The sequence below is a fragment of the Natator depressus genome, chromosome 3 (genome assembly GCF_965152275.1).
Source record: "Natator depressus isolate rNatDep1 chromosome 3, rNatDep2.hap1, whole genome shotgun sequence".
NCBI classification, from domain to species: Eukaryota; Metazoa; Chordata; order Testudines; family Cheloniidae; genus Natator; species Natator depressus.
The window spans coordinates 189,693,064-189,710,347 of record NC_134236.1 but is presented as its reverse complement, the minus strand read 5'-3'; the positions used below and the strand labels follow the sequence as shown (position 1 = coordinate 189,710,347).

At 45.3% G+C, this 17,284-nt stretch overlaps 1 protein-coding gene across 2 annotated transcripts in view; it reads left to right on the top strand.

The window, feature by feature from the left end:
* USP34 (ubiquitin specific peptidase 34) overlaps positions 1-17,284 on the top strand; it is a 275,304-nt gene that overhangs the window by 161,359 nt on the left and 96,661 nt on the right. For both annotated transcript variants that reach the window (XM_074949535.1, XM_074949534.1), the window contains exons 35-39: positions 405-487; positions 1,307-1,347; positions 3,058-3,182; positions 4,104-4,256; positions 4,446-4,550. In XM_074949535.1, coding sequence (XP_074805636.1) covers positions 405-487; positions 1,307-1,347; positions 3,058-3,182; positions 4,104-4,256; positions 4,446-4,550 — 507 coding nt within the window. The remainder of the gene's footprint in view (positions 1-404; positions 488-1,306; positions 1,348-3,057; positions 3,183-4,103; positions 4,257-4,445; positions 4,551-17,284) is intronic.

Here is a 17,284-nt window from a genome sequence, read left to right as displayed (position 1 = left end):
TCCTCATTGTTTTTATGTTTTGTTTCCTCCATCAATTCCTGCTTTGGAAGATGGCCCATCACACCTAGTGTTGAACAGTGCTAGAACCTACCTGTTAAGTCCCTATTATTCTTTCACCCCCAACAGTAACATTTTTTTAAGCTTGGTTTTCATATTATATTTTACATGCTAATGGGGACAACATATTAATATTAATAATGTTAAAAACAGTGAACTGTTGGAAGATAGGGATTTTGGTCCTGCTATAAGTGAGAATTACAATGCAAAACTGTGTGTTTACTGCCAGTGTGTCTTTTATAGTCACTCACCCATGCAGTTTTTGGTTTGTTTTAAAATTGACATAATGTGTATAATCTAACCCCATTGTTATATTAACTTTTTTCTTTTAACTTCAATTTTTAAAGGTATTCCTTGTACTTGTCCAGGGAACAAGTTTGATTCAGCGACTTATGTCAGTTGCTTATACGTATGACAACTTGGCGCCTAGGTACAATAACTTTTTATTTATGAAGTAAGGTTTAAAAAATTTATGCATTTTCATGATAGCTTTAAACTTAAATCTATGGTTTTTCAAAGTTCAGAAATGAATAAATGGTATGAAACATAAACTAAACTATGGTTGTATAATTCCTCTCATTAATTTAGGCAAGTGGTTCTCAAACTTATTTCACATGATGGACCACAGTATGATCCTTTCATGAACCATCTCGCCTCCCAGAGCCACTTCTGTGCCCTCTCTGCAGCTGTTACAGGTCTTGATTACAGGACTGTATGAAGGAGAAAAGATTAAAATAAATTTGCTTGAACGCTATGTGTCCTTTTCCTGTGCCCATTCGCTATTTGGTGTTGATAATGTGTGTGTACACTTATGTACGATGCCACCTGAGGACTACATTTTGACAATTATTGTTTTCTTATTTAGATGTACCTTCTGTTTTTGTTGGTTAAGGTTGTATCAACAAACTTACAATTGTTGGTGATATGTGGTAGCACCAGAAAGAAAAGCACCTTTACTTTTTGATTCCAGCTTGAGTTTTCAGGCCCAATAGTTAGAAAAACTGTCTTATTTATAAACTGAAATGAATTTATGTGGAAGCTATTAAGTGACAATAAACATGGAATCCTATAATGCCATTATAGTCACATCTGAGAGTAAAATTACTTTTAAAATTATACTTTATGAGAGGAAGAATATATTTTAAGTGAATATGAGAAAAGTACATTTTCAGTTCTTACATTTTCAGGTATAATATATTTATTTTGTTCTGTAGTAACATTTAATTGGTTTGATTTTCTTCCTGCACAGGGTGTTGAAAGCTCAGTCTGATCACAGGTCAAGACATGAAGGTTAGTGCTGTAGAAAATAGTTAATTTTTATTAATTGATGATAGCAAAAATATCGTACAGCTATTACGGACCATGGGTTTGATTCATCCCAGCTAATGCAGTTGAAAGGATGGAAGAATCCCATGCACCGCTACAGACTAGGGACCGAATGGTTAGGCAGCAGTTCTGCAGAAAAGGACCTAGGGGTTACAGTGGACGAGAAGCTGGATATGAGTCAACAGTGTGCCCTTGTTGCCAAGAAGGCCAATGGCATTTTGGGCTGTGTAAGTAGGGGCATTGCCAGCAGATCGAGAGATATTGGCGAGGCCTCGTCTAGAGTACTGTGTCCAGTTTTGGGCCCCACACTACAAGAAGGATGTGAAAAAATTGGAAAGCATCCAGCGGAGGGCAACAAAAATGATTAGGGAACTGGAACACATGACTTATGAGGAGAGGCTGAGGGAACTGGGATTGTTTAGTCTGCAGAAGAGAAGAATGAGGGGGGGATTTGATAGCTGCTTTCAGCTACCTGAAAGGGGGTTCCATAGAGGATGGCTCTAGACTGTTCTTAGTGGTGGCAGATGACAGAACAAGGAGTAATGGTCTCAAGTTGCAGTGGGGGAGGTTTGGGTTGGATATTAGGAAAAACTTTTTCACTAGGAGGGAGGGTGGTGAAGCACTGGAACGGGTTACCTAGGGAGGTGGTGGAATCGCCTTCCTTTGAGGTTTTTAAGGTCAGGCTTGACAAAGCCCTGGCTGGGATGATTTAGTTGGGGATTGGTTCTGCTTTGAGCAGGGGGTTGGACTAGATGACTTCCTGAGGTCCCTTCCAACCCTGATATTCTATGATTCTGTGTGTTCCCTTGTGTCACTGGAGCTGCTGTGCCCTAGGTGGGGATTCACATCCCCAGAGCAAGGCAGATAGTATTTGCACCACAAATCTCCCCTGGAGCTTCTTTTAGATAAGTACAAAGCTTCAACCCGAGGCTCAGTCTACAGAAGAGTCCTGCCTGAGAGAGCTGCTTGGGGGAATTGTTGCCTTCCAAATAGGTTCACATTAAGACTGTAAAAGTGACATGAATATTCACCTGTATTTTGACAGGCAGCAGTCTTTGACTCCACCAGCAATCCCCCCATAACTCCCTAAGATTATTCCTGTGAGAATTCTTTGAATAGGAGCCATTGTCCAGTTACAGCTTGTATGTTCACAAATACACAGGCATCTCCCCTTAGCCTTAGGCCCTGTTCTGGACTCCTCCTCTGTATCCTGTCACCAAGGGCCTGAGAGTGGTGTATCTGTAGATTTTGGAGCCAGAATTCTGACATCCTGTGTGTATCACCTGCCAGAAATTGGCCCTTTGCTGGTGGGAAGAGAGGAGTAGGGAAAGCTGAGCTGGTTCAGGGAGTGCCATAATTTAGTGCTGATATGGTCTATCAGCAAATTACCTCCCACCTCTTGAGCAGTGAGGAAGTAGGGAAGGAATTGTGCCTCAGAATGGTGTCTCATTAGTATAGTGTAATTAAGAAAGAGAATCAACATTTAGTAACCAAATGGATATATTACTTCAGCTTTGGTGGCATCCTGAATGCCAAAATGAGGGTCCTTTGTCACTCATTATCACAAGTGAGAGAGAGATGTTATATGCTTTTGTCCTTTGTGACTGTTCAACCCAAAAAGCTTTTTAATGTAGAAATTACATGGTGACTTTATTCCACCTCTTATCCCTTTAGTTACTCATTATTCAATGTGGCTCTTGGTGAGTTGGGCCCACTGCTGTTCTTTGGTGAAATCCAGCCTGGCAGATAGTGATCATTTACACGATTGGCTAAAGAAACTTACCCTTCTTATTCCAGAGGTAAGATAATGGAAAGATCATTGCATAATAGTTAATAATTCATATGGACAAAATCCAGCCCTAGTGTCATTTGATGTTACTCCATCAGAATTCGGAGGAGTGTGTTGCGTACTGATGCTATTACTTAAAAAAGACTCATGGGGTAGCTGTGTTAGTCTGTATCCACAAAATCAGCAAGGAGTCCGGTGGCACCTTAAAGACTGACAGATTTATTTGAGCATAAACTTTTGTGGGTAAAAACTCGAAGTGAGGTTTTTACCCACGAAAGCTTATGGTCAGATAAATCTGTTAGTCTTTAAGGTGTCACCGGACTCCTTGTTGTTTTTTTTAAAAAGACTGTTTAACCTTTCTTTTTTTAGTCAAAATATAGCAAGTGCCAGTTGCAACATATACAGTTAAAGGTGTACAGTTAATTAGTTTCCATTATAAACTCCTGCTCTTCTTCAAGTGCTTGCACGTGTCCATTCCAATGTAGGTGTGTGTGCACCCCGGCACAGCTGCCAGAATTTTTTCCCTTTGTGGTATCTGTAGGGTTGGCTCCAGCACCCTCTGGTGTCGCATGCTCGTAGCGTCGTTATAAAGGGCCCTGCCGACCCTGCTCCCCTCAGTTCCTTCTTACCTCCCGTGATGTTTGCTGGAGCCCCTCATTGTTTGGCAATCCTTCTCTTAGTGTTTTTTTCTGACAATTTTAGTGTAAATAGTTCTTGTAGTTTTAGTAGTTAGTTTGTAGTTTTTAGATAGTTTGGACGCCTCCACACTTTGTAAAAGATACTTCTATAGAAATATACTCTGCCTAAGTTGTCTAATAGTGTTTGGAGAATTGTTATATGTGTACATATATTAGACAAAAGTGAAAAAAGAAATAGCATATACAGTATTATTTTAACATTTTGATTTTATATGAAATTTTTTTTCTTGAAGACTGCAGTTCGCCATGAGTCCTGTAATGGTCTGTACAAATTATCTCTCTGTGGTTTGGATGGGGGAGACTCAATTAATCGATCCTTTCTGCTACTGGCTGCATCAACATTATTAAAATTTCTTCCTGATGCTCAGGCATTGAAACCTGTCCGGGTAAGAATTTAACTTTTCATTCCAGCTTTATGTTAAAGATGAATTGCAACTGCTTTCCATCATTCTCATTTAAGTAAAAAATAAGTCCTATAGCAGTTAATGGATTTATCATCTTGTTTTATCACAGTTTAAGTTAAGCAAGTTTTTTGTCAGGCAGATTTGTGAATAAAAAGGCGTTTCTTTTCACAGATAGAGGATTATGAAGAGGAACCAGTGTTACGATCTGGTTGTAAGGAATATTTTTGGTTGCTGTGCAAACTGATTGATAACATACATGTAAAAGATGCCAGTCAGGTAGGTACAGTTAATTTACATTCATTAAAATGGGTCTTTGTTTTCTTTTGGTTTTGTGAGATTGATTATTATGGGTATTTTAAGTTCAGCCAAAGTCAATGTAACTCCAAATCCAGTATTAGAATATTGTGTGGTAACTTGCATTTGATGAAATTTTTGCTCCTGAATTAAACTCAAAATTGTGCTACTTTAAATAAATGTATAACATTACAGCCAACATAATAGATATTTATTTAAAAAGTAATGTAGAGCCGCTACAATATATTTCCATCAAATAACTTTGTCTAGTGTTTCTTACATAAATAAAAAGATAAAACCCCAAACTCCCTCATGAATACTGACATTTATACAACAAGACTAATTTGTGTACATAGAGATCTTTTTGGAGAACTTGCATACTCATAGAGAGCATCTTAGTTAGCTGGGTTGCTATTTTGCTGAGGCTTTTTGCAGGTCGTACATGCAGGGAACTCCTTACTCCCTTTCAACACCTGACTAAGGCCTGGTCTACACTTGGGATGGGGAGGCAAGCTAAGTTGATCTAAGTTACACAACTTCAACTACAAAAATAGCATAGCTGAAGTCGACGTACTTAGAGCTACTTACTGCGGTGTCTTCACTGTGGTAGGTCGACTGTTGACGCTCCCCTATCGACTCCGCATACGCTTCTCGCTCCAGTGGAATACCAGAGTCGACGGGAGAGCGTTTGGTGGTCGATTTATTGTCTTCACTAGACGCGATAAATCGACCCCCACTGGATCGATAGCTCCGGAGATAAGTGTAGACATGCCCTAAGTGAGAGCAAGCAATTTGAAAACTTCCCTTAAAATTGGTCTTTTCTAATCTGTGATCCTTTGATCATAATTTTTACATAATATAGATGATATTGTTGTCATTTCTGGGGACTGAAAAAATAAATATCACTTTCAAAATATAACATTGTTGGTATATGCGCATTTATTGAAAAATGACATTTAGATGGCTGTACATTTTTCTTTGTACAGTAGGTTACTGAAATTGCGAATTCTTCAAGTAGTGTCCCTGTGGGTGCCCTACTTCAGGTACGTGTGCGCCCTGCACCTCTGGTTGTAGGTTTTTGGTAGCAGCGCCTGTTTGGCCTGCACATGCACTGTATACATCCTTGTGCCCAGTACTGAGGCTAAATAGGACTGTGCGAGTGAACTGCCCTTGGTTTCTTCTCAGACGCTTTCAGCCAGAGATGGAGTTTAGTGTGTGCCTGTTTTCTCTTAATAATTATAGATACTGTTAGTTATTTAGTAGTTGTAGAATATTAGTACCTTATAGTTGTTGGAACTGTTGTTCCTGTTTTTCTTTTTCATAAATAAATAAATATACACACACACACTCTCTCTCACACACACACTTTTCTATTTTCTCCTATTGTGAAGGGTCCAGAAGGCTTTTTTCTTCTATCTGAGATGCTGGGCTCCCCAGGTTTTAAAAGGTGCTTCTCCTATTGAGAGGCTATTCCAGTCAGTGACAGACATTCACTGTATATGTTGCTTGGGAGACTCATATCCTCAGGAAGTGCAAGATTTGCACTTCTTTTAAGGGAAGATCCTGTAAAAACAGGGAAATTAAGTATAGATTTTTAATGATGGAGCAAGCCTTAAGACTAGCTTTGGACCTGGGTACAGAGAACCCCCCTGTACAAGGACCTTCTGTTTCTGTTAGTGCTCTGACAAGAGCATGGTCCCCAAGATCTTTCAAGAGGAAGGCAGCGTCGAGACCTGGTCTCTGGCACTCTGCACAAGTGAGGTACCAATAACCGCTCCAGCAATACAGAGAGCTTCCCACTCAAAGACTGGAGTGGGATAAGAGAACAGAATAGAGAGTTTCTCCTCAAAATGATTTAGGTCACCGGAGACATCAGGCCTCAAGAGGCATATTAGTGAGGCTCTGAATACTCAGGTACTGTGAAGCACTCTAAGTCTTCATCTAAGTCCTATACCTCAGTGGTAAAGGACACAGAGTCAAAGACCACTACTGCTACCAAGAGAGCGGCCTCGTTGGAATCCACAGTTCCCTTGGTACTGACACCAGCGCCTCTGACAACGGCATCAGGAACAACCTCGGTTGCTGTACCAAGCTCTGTTGTGGCCTGATATCTCAGGAGTTCCAGTACTGTAAAGACCTCATGGTACCAAATGAGCCTTCCTTGCAACCTCCAGACTCACTTTGGTATCTAGGTCTGCTGGGTCACTGACTGCTTATGACTGTTACTATTCAGGAAGAGGGGTTGTCACCTCCTGTACAATATGTGGAGAAGCATTCTGACTCAGAACTTTCGGTTCTTCTAGTAATGTCCCTCTGGGTGCTCCACTATAGGTGTATCTGCGCCCCTGCGCCTCTAATCAGAGATTTAGGGTAGCAGTGTCCATTCGGCCCACACATGTCCTCTCCCTCGAGAGGTTGCATCAAGGCTATCTAGCTCTGTGCAGGCGAACCACCCAAAGTTCCTTCTCGACAACCTTTGGCCTCAAACTGAGTGAGCAGTTGTCTCTTCATTCTCTGCGTCATTACCATAAGTAGTAGTTGCTTATAGTTCTTTTATTTCCCTTAATAGTTAGAGTTTCCGTTTATCCCATTGGAATAAAAAAAGAGAAAGAAAAGAACCTCTATTTCCTGCTTCCCACTCTTTTCAGGGGGGACCTCCCCTCTTCGGTGGTGGTAGTAGTTCAGACTTTTAATGTCTTTTTTTTTTTTTTTTAAAGGGGGGGGTAAAGAATGATCGGAGATTTGTGGTAACAGTGCCTGGTTGGGCCGTAGCAGTCTTGTGCCGGTCTGAGTGGTTACATAGCGGTGTGCAGCCAACCGTCCCCCAGTTCCTTCTCTACCACCTTTGGCTTGAGTCAGAGAAATCAGCAGCGCCCTCTCTTACCTCAGATAAGATTTATAGTAGTTAGTTTATAGTGATAGGTTAGCTTAGTTGTAGTTTCCATATCTATTGACTTACTTTAATTTCTTAAATTAAAAAAAAAGTTTTTCCTTTATCTTACCTATCTACCCCTGCCTCTCCAGCAGGCATACAGCCTTTACCTCAACAGGGTTTACCCTGTTTTTTTTCTCTTAAGAGGCCGCTCCCTCAGGCATGCCCAGCGCACCTGGTTTTAAACGCTGCCTGACTTGCAGACTGTCCATACTGGTTTCTGACGGCCAGGCTCAGTGTGTCCGCTGCCATGGCAAGACACACGTTACTCAAAAGTGCCCAAGCTGCAGAAAATTGACAGCTAGGGCAAGAAAAGCCAGGGATCTCCAACAGAAGCTCCTCATGATGGAGAAATCCCTCAGACCAGCCTCTGACTCTGAGTCCAGGTCACCCCCTGGCCAACAGTTGCCAATGGTAGCCTCTGACAGGGTCTCTGCTTCAACTTCAGCTGCCAAGGAGCCTACTCCTAGAAAGGCTACCAAAAAGCAGTCACAGACATCTCTGCACTGAGAATCGCCTAAACAAAAGTCATCTCCAGTGGAAAAATCTGCCTCGGTACTGAGAGCATCGGACCTCGAGGCACTGGGAACGTCCGGCACTCAGTGTTCCCAAAGAGCTAAAGACCCTGTGTGGGCACACTGTAATGGAGGTTCACATAGCAAAGAGAAACCTTCCAGCTCGGCACCCACAGAGCCAAAGAAGATCTCAATACCGAGTGGTACAATGGTACCTGTGCCGCACAGCTCTAAATCCTTGGCACCAGCTGCTTCAACTCATGCTCCCGTGCTGTCCACAGTGCCATCCCTGGCACCGAGTCTCACGATACCACAGGAGTTCATGAGACATGCGGACCTGATAGTGGCTTCAACACCTGAATCTCCTCTAATTGGCACCAAGGGTACCACATCCAGATCCCTACCTAGCCAGCTGACTACTCCCTGCAGATCAGCTCCCCCATCTCCAGTGACAAGGAAGAAGAGGATGATGCAGTAATATATACTCCTCATCATTCCTTACCAAAGCCAGGACCATCTTGTCAACAACCACCTGCAGATATAGAGGATGATATGGTCACCTATGGGCACCACCCTCATACTGTTCCCAACTAACTGGCCATACTGGGATCCATGGGCAATGTCTAGGGCCCAGAACCGCAGTCCAGCTGGCCCACCGATGTCCAGAACAGCCCAGTCCCCTTCACCTGCTGTCTGGCACCCTCTGAAACACAAGAGGAAGATGCTGAGGAACTTGAGCGTACAGCCAAACAGTACACTTTGCCGCCTGCTCACATCTCATCTTCGTCGCCAGACAAAAACATAATGCCATCACCCCCTACTACGGAGGATGATTTCAAATCCTTTCAGCACCTCTTCAAAAGGGTTGCTGAATCCCTAGACATTTCATTGGCACAACTACCAGAAGCCCAACATAAGCTCACTGACATACTCCAGGCATCCCCATCAGCAAAGATAGCCCTGCAGATAAATGATGCTAATATGGAGCCTGCGAAAATCATCTGACAGACTCCAGCTACTTCATCACCCTCGTGTAAGAGGTCTAACAAAAAGTATTGTGTCAGCAAAAGGAGCTGAATTTTTATTCACACATCCTGCACCAAACTATGCGGCCGTGCTGGCAAAATATATACACAATCTGTTCTCCAAGATGTCAACCTTTATTGAAAATGTCCCACATGACAAAAAAGAAACCAGTACAAAGCAAACATTTCTGAAGGGTCTCTCATCGCCAGGACAGCCCTCCAGGCTTCCCTTGACTCTGCAGACATGGCAGCATGATCCATCGCCACATCAGTTGTCATGTGCTGTGCATCCTGGCTCCATCTCTCCAGATTCCCAAGGAAGGTCCAGGCCATGGTTGAGGACTTACCTTTTGAAGGACAGAAATTATTTGCAGACAAAACTGGTGTCTCGCTACACACCCTGAAGGACTCATGGGCAAGTGTGAAAAACCTTGGCATTTACGTACCTGCAAACAAAAAGAAACAGAATGGGTTCTACAATCAGAGATTCCGGCCCACGCCATACTCCCAGTCACAAAGACAGTACGACCAACGGCATAAACTAAAACAGAACAGACGTCGACAGAACCAAGTTCAACCTGTGACATCTCAACCATCAACCTCCAGACAATAATTTTGAAGACGTGGTCAAGGGCATGAAACCTCCACAGTCTCTGATTTCAGAACCAGAAACCCTTGCCCATTCGGAGACTGTCTGTCACCATACTACCCAGTCTGGAACACCATCACGACAGACAAATGGGTTTTAGAGATTATCCAGAAGGGCTACTTCATCCCCTTTATTTCTATCCCATTTACCCGCCCCCCTTCCCCATCCCTCTTCAAGGACCCTTCTCATGAGCACCTGTTACAACAGGAAATAAACCACCTTGTACAATTGGGTGCTGTGGAACCCGTACCATCACAACACAGGGGGAGAGGTTTTTATTCCCATTACTTTCTAACTCCGAAAAAGACTGGTAGGTGGAGACCCATCCTGGATTTATGAAAACTCACCAAATTCATGAGAACACAATGTTCACCCTAGGGAAACAGCATTTCCAATACAGAGTACTACCCTTTGGTCTTTCCATGGCCCCAAGAGTTTTTTCCAAGCTTCTCGCTGCCATTGCAGCTCACCTCCACAGACAAGGAGTGATATTTCCATACTTAGACGACTGCCTGATAAGGGCACCAACACAGCAAAAAGGAATAAATGCCAGAGTACCACAACCCTGTTCATGGACCTAGGATTGCAAATAAATGTACAAAAGTCCACACTCATTCCTGTCCAAAAGTTGGAATTCACAGGAGCCTACCTCAGTTGTCTCACATTGTTTCAATGGTGATGGACAGCCCACACACATCTGCCAAAACATGCTTACAACTCCTGGGGCATATGTCAGCAACAACTGTTGTTGTACAACATGCCAGGCTCTACATGAGATGCTTTCAGGCCTGGCTTCAGACAAATGTATATACAGCACAGACATTCTCTCAACAGACACCTCACAATGCCACGCTGGGTAAAAGACTTGCTAATATGGTGGACACAACCACAGAACGTCTCCTCAGGAGTTCCTTTCCAACAAAAAGCTCCAACCATGACAGTCACAATAGACGCTTCCCTAGTAGGTTGGGGGCACATCTATACACCAATACAATCCAAGGCCTCTGGTCTCCAGTGGAGTCCAGCCTGCACATAGACTTATTGGAGCAAAGGGCAGTCTGAAATGTATGCAAGCGCTTTCTTCCTTTAATCAAGAACAATGTCATCAAGATCCTCACGGACAATATAGCATGCATGTTCTATATAAATTGCCAAGAGGGAGCATGATTATACTCCCTGTGTACGGAGGCAATATGCCTTTGGAATTTGTGCATCACCAACAGCATAGAGATATCGGCATCCTATTTGCCAGGATGTCAGAATACAGCAGTGAACCTACTAAGCAGGGATTTTTCACAAACCCATGAGTGGGAGATGGATCCCGGAATTCTCAAATCCATATTCAAAATATGGGGGTTCCCCACCATAGATCTATCTGCAACAGCTCAGAACTCCAAGTGTCCACAATATTGCTCCCAGGCCAGATTGTGACACCACTCTCTAGGTGACGCTGTCCTCCTAAAGTGGAAGGTGCCACGGATATATGTATTTTTCCTGACTTCAATCCTAAGCAGAGCCATTCAAAAGATCGCGCAGGACAAATCTGAGGTCATTCTCATTGCACCCACATGGCCCAAACAAATGTGGTTCCCATATCTGCACCATGGCAGTGAAATTCCCTCAAACCCTTCCCTTAGTGTCTCACCTTCTGTCGCAAGTTGCGGGACGCATCTGTCATCCCAACCTCGCGGTACTCCACCTCAAGGCCTGGTTATTCCATGGCTGACAAGGGTCAAGAAGGACTGTTCTGAGGAAGTGAAAGATATATTACTGAACAATCGGAGACTATGCAGAAGAAAGACATATATCCATAACTGGAAACAATTCTGTACCTGGTGCCAGGACAGATAGCTCTGTCCATAGTTGGCCCCCCACTGAGATTTTCAACTATATATTGGAACTTAAAAAATTGAGGCTATCCACAAGCTCCATCAGAGTACATTTGGCTGCCATGATCTCCTTCCACAACAAGGTGGACAGAGTCACTATATTTGCTCACTTGAAGATTAAACGCTTCCTTAAAGGCATAGAAAAGACTTATTCCACACTAAGAAACCCTACACCCATGTGGGACCTCAAGCTTGTTCAGCGCCATCTCATGGAAAAACTGTTCGAATCCCTTGCAACTTGCTCTTTGTTACACTTATCAATGCACTTTCCTCATTGCCATCATGTCCGCAAGACGGGTGGGAGAATTAGGTGCCCTAATGGCACACCCACCTTCTGCAACATTCTTTAAGGATAAAGTAATCCTACAGCCACATCCTAAATTCATACCTGAGGTCGCCTCCCCTTTTCATTAAAATCAACTCATCTGCTTACCTATATTTTTCCTGAAGCCACATGCTGATGAGAGGGAGGCCTCACTCCATATGCTACACTTCTTATAGCATTAGCTTGCTATACAGCAAGAACAAAAACCTTCAGAAAATCACCTAGACTATTCTTTTCTATAACAGAATTCTTGAGGGGCCAAACCATCTCAAAACAGAGACTATCCAAATGGATATATGGATGTATCCATTTGGGCTACCAAAACAACAATCAACAACCTCCGCCGGGAGTTTGCACACACTACAGCAGAGCATTAGCAACGTCAGTGGCCTTTCTCAGTAATGTAGCTATCATTGACATTTGTAGAGCAGCTATCTGGGCATCAGCCCATACTTTCACTAAACACTATACTTTAGAACAACAATCAGCAGCAGCTGCTCAGTTTGGACTTAGTGTTTTCCACAGTCAGTAGACCAACTCCAAACCCCCTCCCCTCCACTGAGGGGCACTGCTCAACAGTCACCTAGAGTGGAGCACCCACAGGGACACTCATCGAAGAAGAGCTTAGTCATCTTGTGCAGTAACTGAGGTTTTCAAGATGGTTGTCCCTGTGGGTGTTCCACTACCCTCTCTTCTCCCCCCTACTTTGGAGTTTCACATTGATTCTCTGAGGTAGAGAAGGAACTTGGGGGTGGTTGGCTGCACACTGCTATGTAACCGCTCAGAGCGGCATGAGACGGGTACGGCGTGTGTGTGGCCCAACCGGGCACTGCTGTCTCAAATATCTGATTACAAGCGCAGGGCATCAAGACACCCAAAGTGGAGCAGCCACAGGGACAACCATCTTGAAGAACCTCAGTTACTGCACAAGGTGAGTAACCTTCAGATCTTCACTAAGAGGGTGGTGGATGAGCTGCAAATTCCACAACAGCAGGTGGCAAATTCCACCACCATCACAAGCTGGTGGATCATCTACATGCTTCCTCCTCATCCAAAATCGCACCCCCCATTAACAAGGCGATTCTAGATCCGGCCAAAGTCATCTGACAGACACCACCCTCCATTGCACTGATGTGCAAGAGAGCTGACAAGAAATATTACATCCCTCCCAAAGAGGCAGCCTACTTCTTTCAACACCCTCAGCTCAACTTGATTGAAATAGACTTGGTCAATACATGGAGCAAACAACATCATAGTAAGTCAACCCATATGATTGAGATTGGAAAAGATGGCTCTCTTTGGGAGGAAGACATATTAGTCAGTGACATTACTGTTCAGAGTCACGAATTATCAAGCGGTCATGGCCAAATTTGATTTTATGAATTATGGGAAACTCAGGGCATTCTCTCTACATTTACCAGAGGTGCAAAAAGAGCAGTTTCAGGCCATTGTCAGCAAGGGCCAGTTAGTCGCCAGAACTGCGCTACAGACAGCATTGGACACAACAGATACAGCAGCCCATTTGGTCTCCATGGTTGTGGTAATGAGGCAGGACTTCCTGGTTACACCTTTCAGGGCTGCCCAAAGAGGTGCATACAAAAGTTGAGGATCTCCTGTTTGAAGGGCCCAAGCTGTTAGCTGAAAAACCCCCTATGCCTCTCTCCACACCCTGAAGGATTCCCGTGCCACATTGTGCTCCCTGGGAATCTATACTGTGGAACAAAAGAGAAGGAATATGGCTCTCAACCGCTAAACAGATCACTTCCCAATACCCACCATCACAATGCTATTATGAGCCACAGCAAAAGAGGCCCAGGGTACAAAAGCTGGAGCTGTCAGCATCAAAATCCGTGAACTCTCAGACTGCCTCTTCTAAGCACTTTTTTGACAGGTTGATTGAGGACCCGAACAACCATGTCTTTCAACATCCACTGCCATCTACTCACCTGCCCTTCTGAAATTGCCTGACTTTTACAGCAATTGGGAGAATATAACCTTTTACAGATGGGTCTTGAAGATTATTTTGGAGGGCTACACCATTCAGTTCACATCCCCCCTCCATTCCTCCTTCCCTGTCCCTCTTCAGGGACCCTTTTCACGAGAACCTGCTTAGATCGTCTGTTATGCCTGTGGGCAATAGAACTGGTCCAAGCAAACTCTTACTTATTACAAAGACTTACTTAAAAGACTTACTTATTACAAAGTAATACTGAGATCGCATCTCAGCTTTCTCCCTAAAGGGGCCTCTGCCTTTCATTTGAATCAATAAATCCATCCTCCATTTTTTTTCCTGAGCACACATTGTGACAGCAGGGAGGCTATTTTTCACATGAGATGTTAAACATTTTACTTAGACAGGACTAAGGACTTCAGAAATTCTTCTAAGCTCTTCCTCTCCTTAGTGGAAAGATCCAAAGGCTCCTCAGTATCGGCTCCAAGATTATCCAAATGGGTCTCCGGTTGCATTCATCACTCTTACCAAGGGTGCAACCTGTCCCTTCCATCCAGAATCCATACGCACTCCGCATGGTCGATCTCTACCTTGGTCACATTCCTTAAAGATGTCCCTATCTCGGAAATTTGCAGAGTGGCGACTTGGGCTTCTCTGCCCATACTTTCATGAAACATTATGTGATCACTGGAGCCTCAGCCTCCAATGCGATCCTCAGCTTCACTGAGCTCTCTGCAATAACAGACTCCACTATGAAGTTCCAGCCCCCAATGGGGGATGCTGCTGTGAAGTTTCCTACAGTGGAACACTCATAGAGACACTGCTTGAAGAGGAGGAAGTTACTCACCTTGTACAGTAAGGATGGTTCTTCGAGATATGTGTTCCTATGGGTACTCCACAACCCATCCTCCTCCTCTCTACTTTAGAGTTCTCAAGGTGGGACTCTGCAGTAGAGAAGGAAATGGGGGTGATTCACCCCCATTTAGTGCTAGGTAATCTCAAGGCACACCACGAGGGAGGGAGAGCGCATATGTGGGCTGAACGACACTGCTACCTAAAATCTCTGATTAGAGGCACAGGGGCGCAGATACATCTCCAGTGGAGCAAGACTTCTTCTTCTTTACTCCACGAGACATGATTCCCCTCTGCAGATGCAAAAAGGCCTCTCTGCCTGTTAACACTTGGGACGATCAGTGAGCTATACATTGCCCTATGCCTTATGATTAAGGCTAAGATTTTGTCATGGATATTTTTAGTAAAAGTCACGGAAAGGTCACAGGCAAAAAAGAACAAAATGGGACAAAATGAGGCTCTGTGGGTCTCCATATGCCCAAAGTGAGGCAGCTGTGCAGGGTTGAGGAGCCGCCTGCAGCTGTCCATGGGGGCTGGGAGCTGTAGGGTACTCCTGTGTCAGCCAGGAGCTGCAGGGTACCCCCACTACCCGCAGCTCGGGGGGCCTGTAGTGGCGGGACACTCAGGGGTTCTCCCACTACCTGCAGGGCTGGGAGCTGTGGGGTACTCCTGCCGCCCGCAGCTCCAGGGGTCCACTACGACTGGGAGCTTAGAGTTTCCCCTGCCACCGCCACCTGGGATTTCAGGGATTCCTCTTCCCTGGCGGCCAGGCTCTCAGGGGTTCCCTCACCGCTGCACACAAGCGCAGAGGTTCTCCGCCACCTGTGGGAGGTGGGAGCTGTGGGGTACCCCACTGCCCGCAGTGGCCAGGAGATGTGGGGGCCACTAGCGGCAGCGGGGGTACCTTGCAGCTCCTGGCCCCTGCTGGTGGCAGGAGACCCTGCAGCTCCCGACAGCTGAAATCACGGAGGTCACTGGAAGTCATGGATTCCGTGACTTCTGTGACCTGTGACTAAATTGTAGCCTTACTTATGATCCTCCTTATTGGGACCCCTGGGCAATGTACTTCCAGCAATTTAGAGGGGCCCTGATTCAGTCTCATTAGGAACATAGAAGACCTCATTCTCTGGTACTGTCCATCTCTCCTTCCACTCTGGATCAGCAGAGGACACCTTTGAGGAGCAAGAGGCAAGGACAGAAAAGGAACTGACCCCACTTACAAATATTGATTCCTCATCATCTTATAAGATAGCAATGCCACCACTGCAGGGCCGGCTCTAGGATTTTTGCCACCCCAAGCAAAAAAAATTTTGGCCCTCCCCGCTTTTTTTTCGTGCCCCCTGGCTATGCCCCAACTCTGCCCCTTCCCAAGCCCTTCCCCAAATCCCCAGCCCCGCCTTCTCCCCCAGGCATGCTGCATTTCTCTCTCCCCCTTGCTTCCTGCGGCTCCCCCCCCCCCGCCCCCGCAACCACCTGCCCTAGCTCACCTTCGCTCCGCCTGCTCCCCTGAACATGCTGCCACTCCGATTCTCCCCCCTCCCTCTCAGGTGAGGGAGAGGCAGCGCGTTCAGGGGAGCAGGCGGAGCGGAGGTGAGCGGGGGTGGGGGGCGCAGGAACTAACGGCACAGGGGGGTAGAGGAACCACTCCCTGTCCCAGCTCACCTCCGCTCCATCACCGCCACCTCCCCGGAATGCGCCGCTGTTCGGCTTCTCCTCCCTCCCAGGCTTGCCGCATGGGAGAGATGGGGGAGAAGCGGAGCGGCGGCGGCGCGCTCAGGGGAGGAGGCGGACTGGAGGCGAGCTGGCGTGGTGGGGCACATTTCTAGGGGCGGCATGGCCGGCGCTGGAATGCCACCCCTAGAAATGTGCCGCCCCAAGCACCTGCTTGTTTTATTGGTGCCTAGAGCTGGCCCTGTACCACTGCCATCTTTAGCTGATGACTTTTGGCAGTTCAAGGACCTAATGAAGCGTGTCACCCAATAGAGTTTCTTGGCTGTATGGGAGCAAGCATGCGAGGCTATGACATTAGACAAATGCATATTGGAGGCCATTACATTGGGTTAGACTATCTAGTTTACCTGCCCTCTGACCTCCCTTCCCCGTCCCTCCTCAGGGACCCCTCTCACAATCAATTACTGAGACAGGAGATCACAGTGCTCCTAAGTCTAGGGACCATAGGACCAGTTCCAGCTCAACACAGAGGCAAAGAGTTCTATTCAAGGTATTTTCTGATACCGAAGAAAAATGGGTGTTGGAGGCCTTTACTAGATTTCAGACAATTGAACAAGTATGTCAGACATCTGAAAATCAGGACATTGTCCAGCTATACCAAAAGAAGGGCAGGAGACACTTGATACGGTTTTAATCAGGCTGCAACTTTATTATCAGATGTCTGACAGATAAAAGTGTACAGGGCAGATATATCCATTTTCATTCAATATCTATCCATGGGGGCTTCTGCCAGCCTCCCTCTTTTTCCATCCAGGTCCCCCAGCCAACCCATTGCTGGGACCTTACCACTCACCCCCCACCCCTGAACAAGGGTTAAGGTGGACTATAAGAAAAGGGGGTTGGCTTT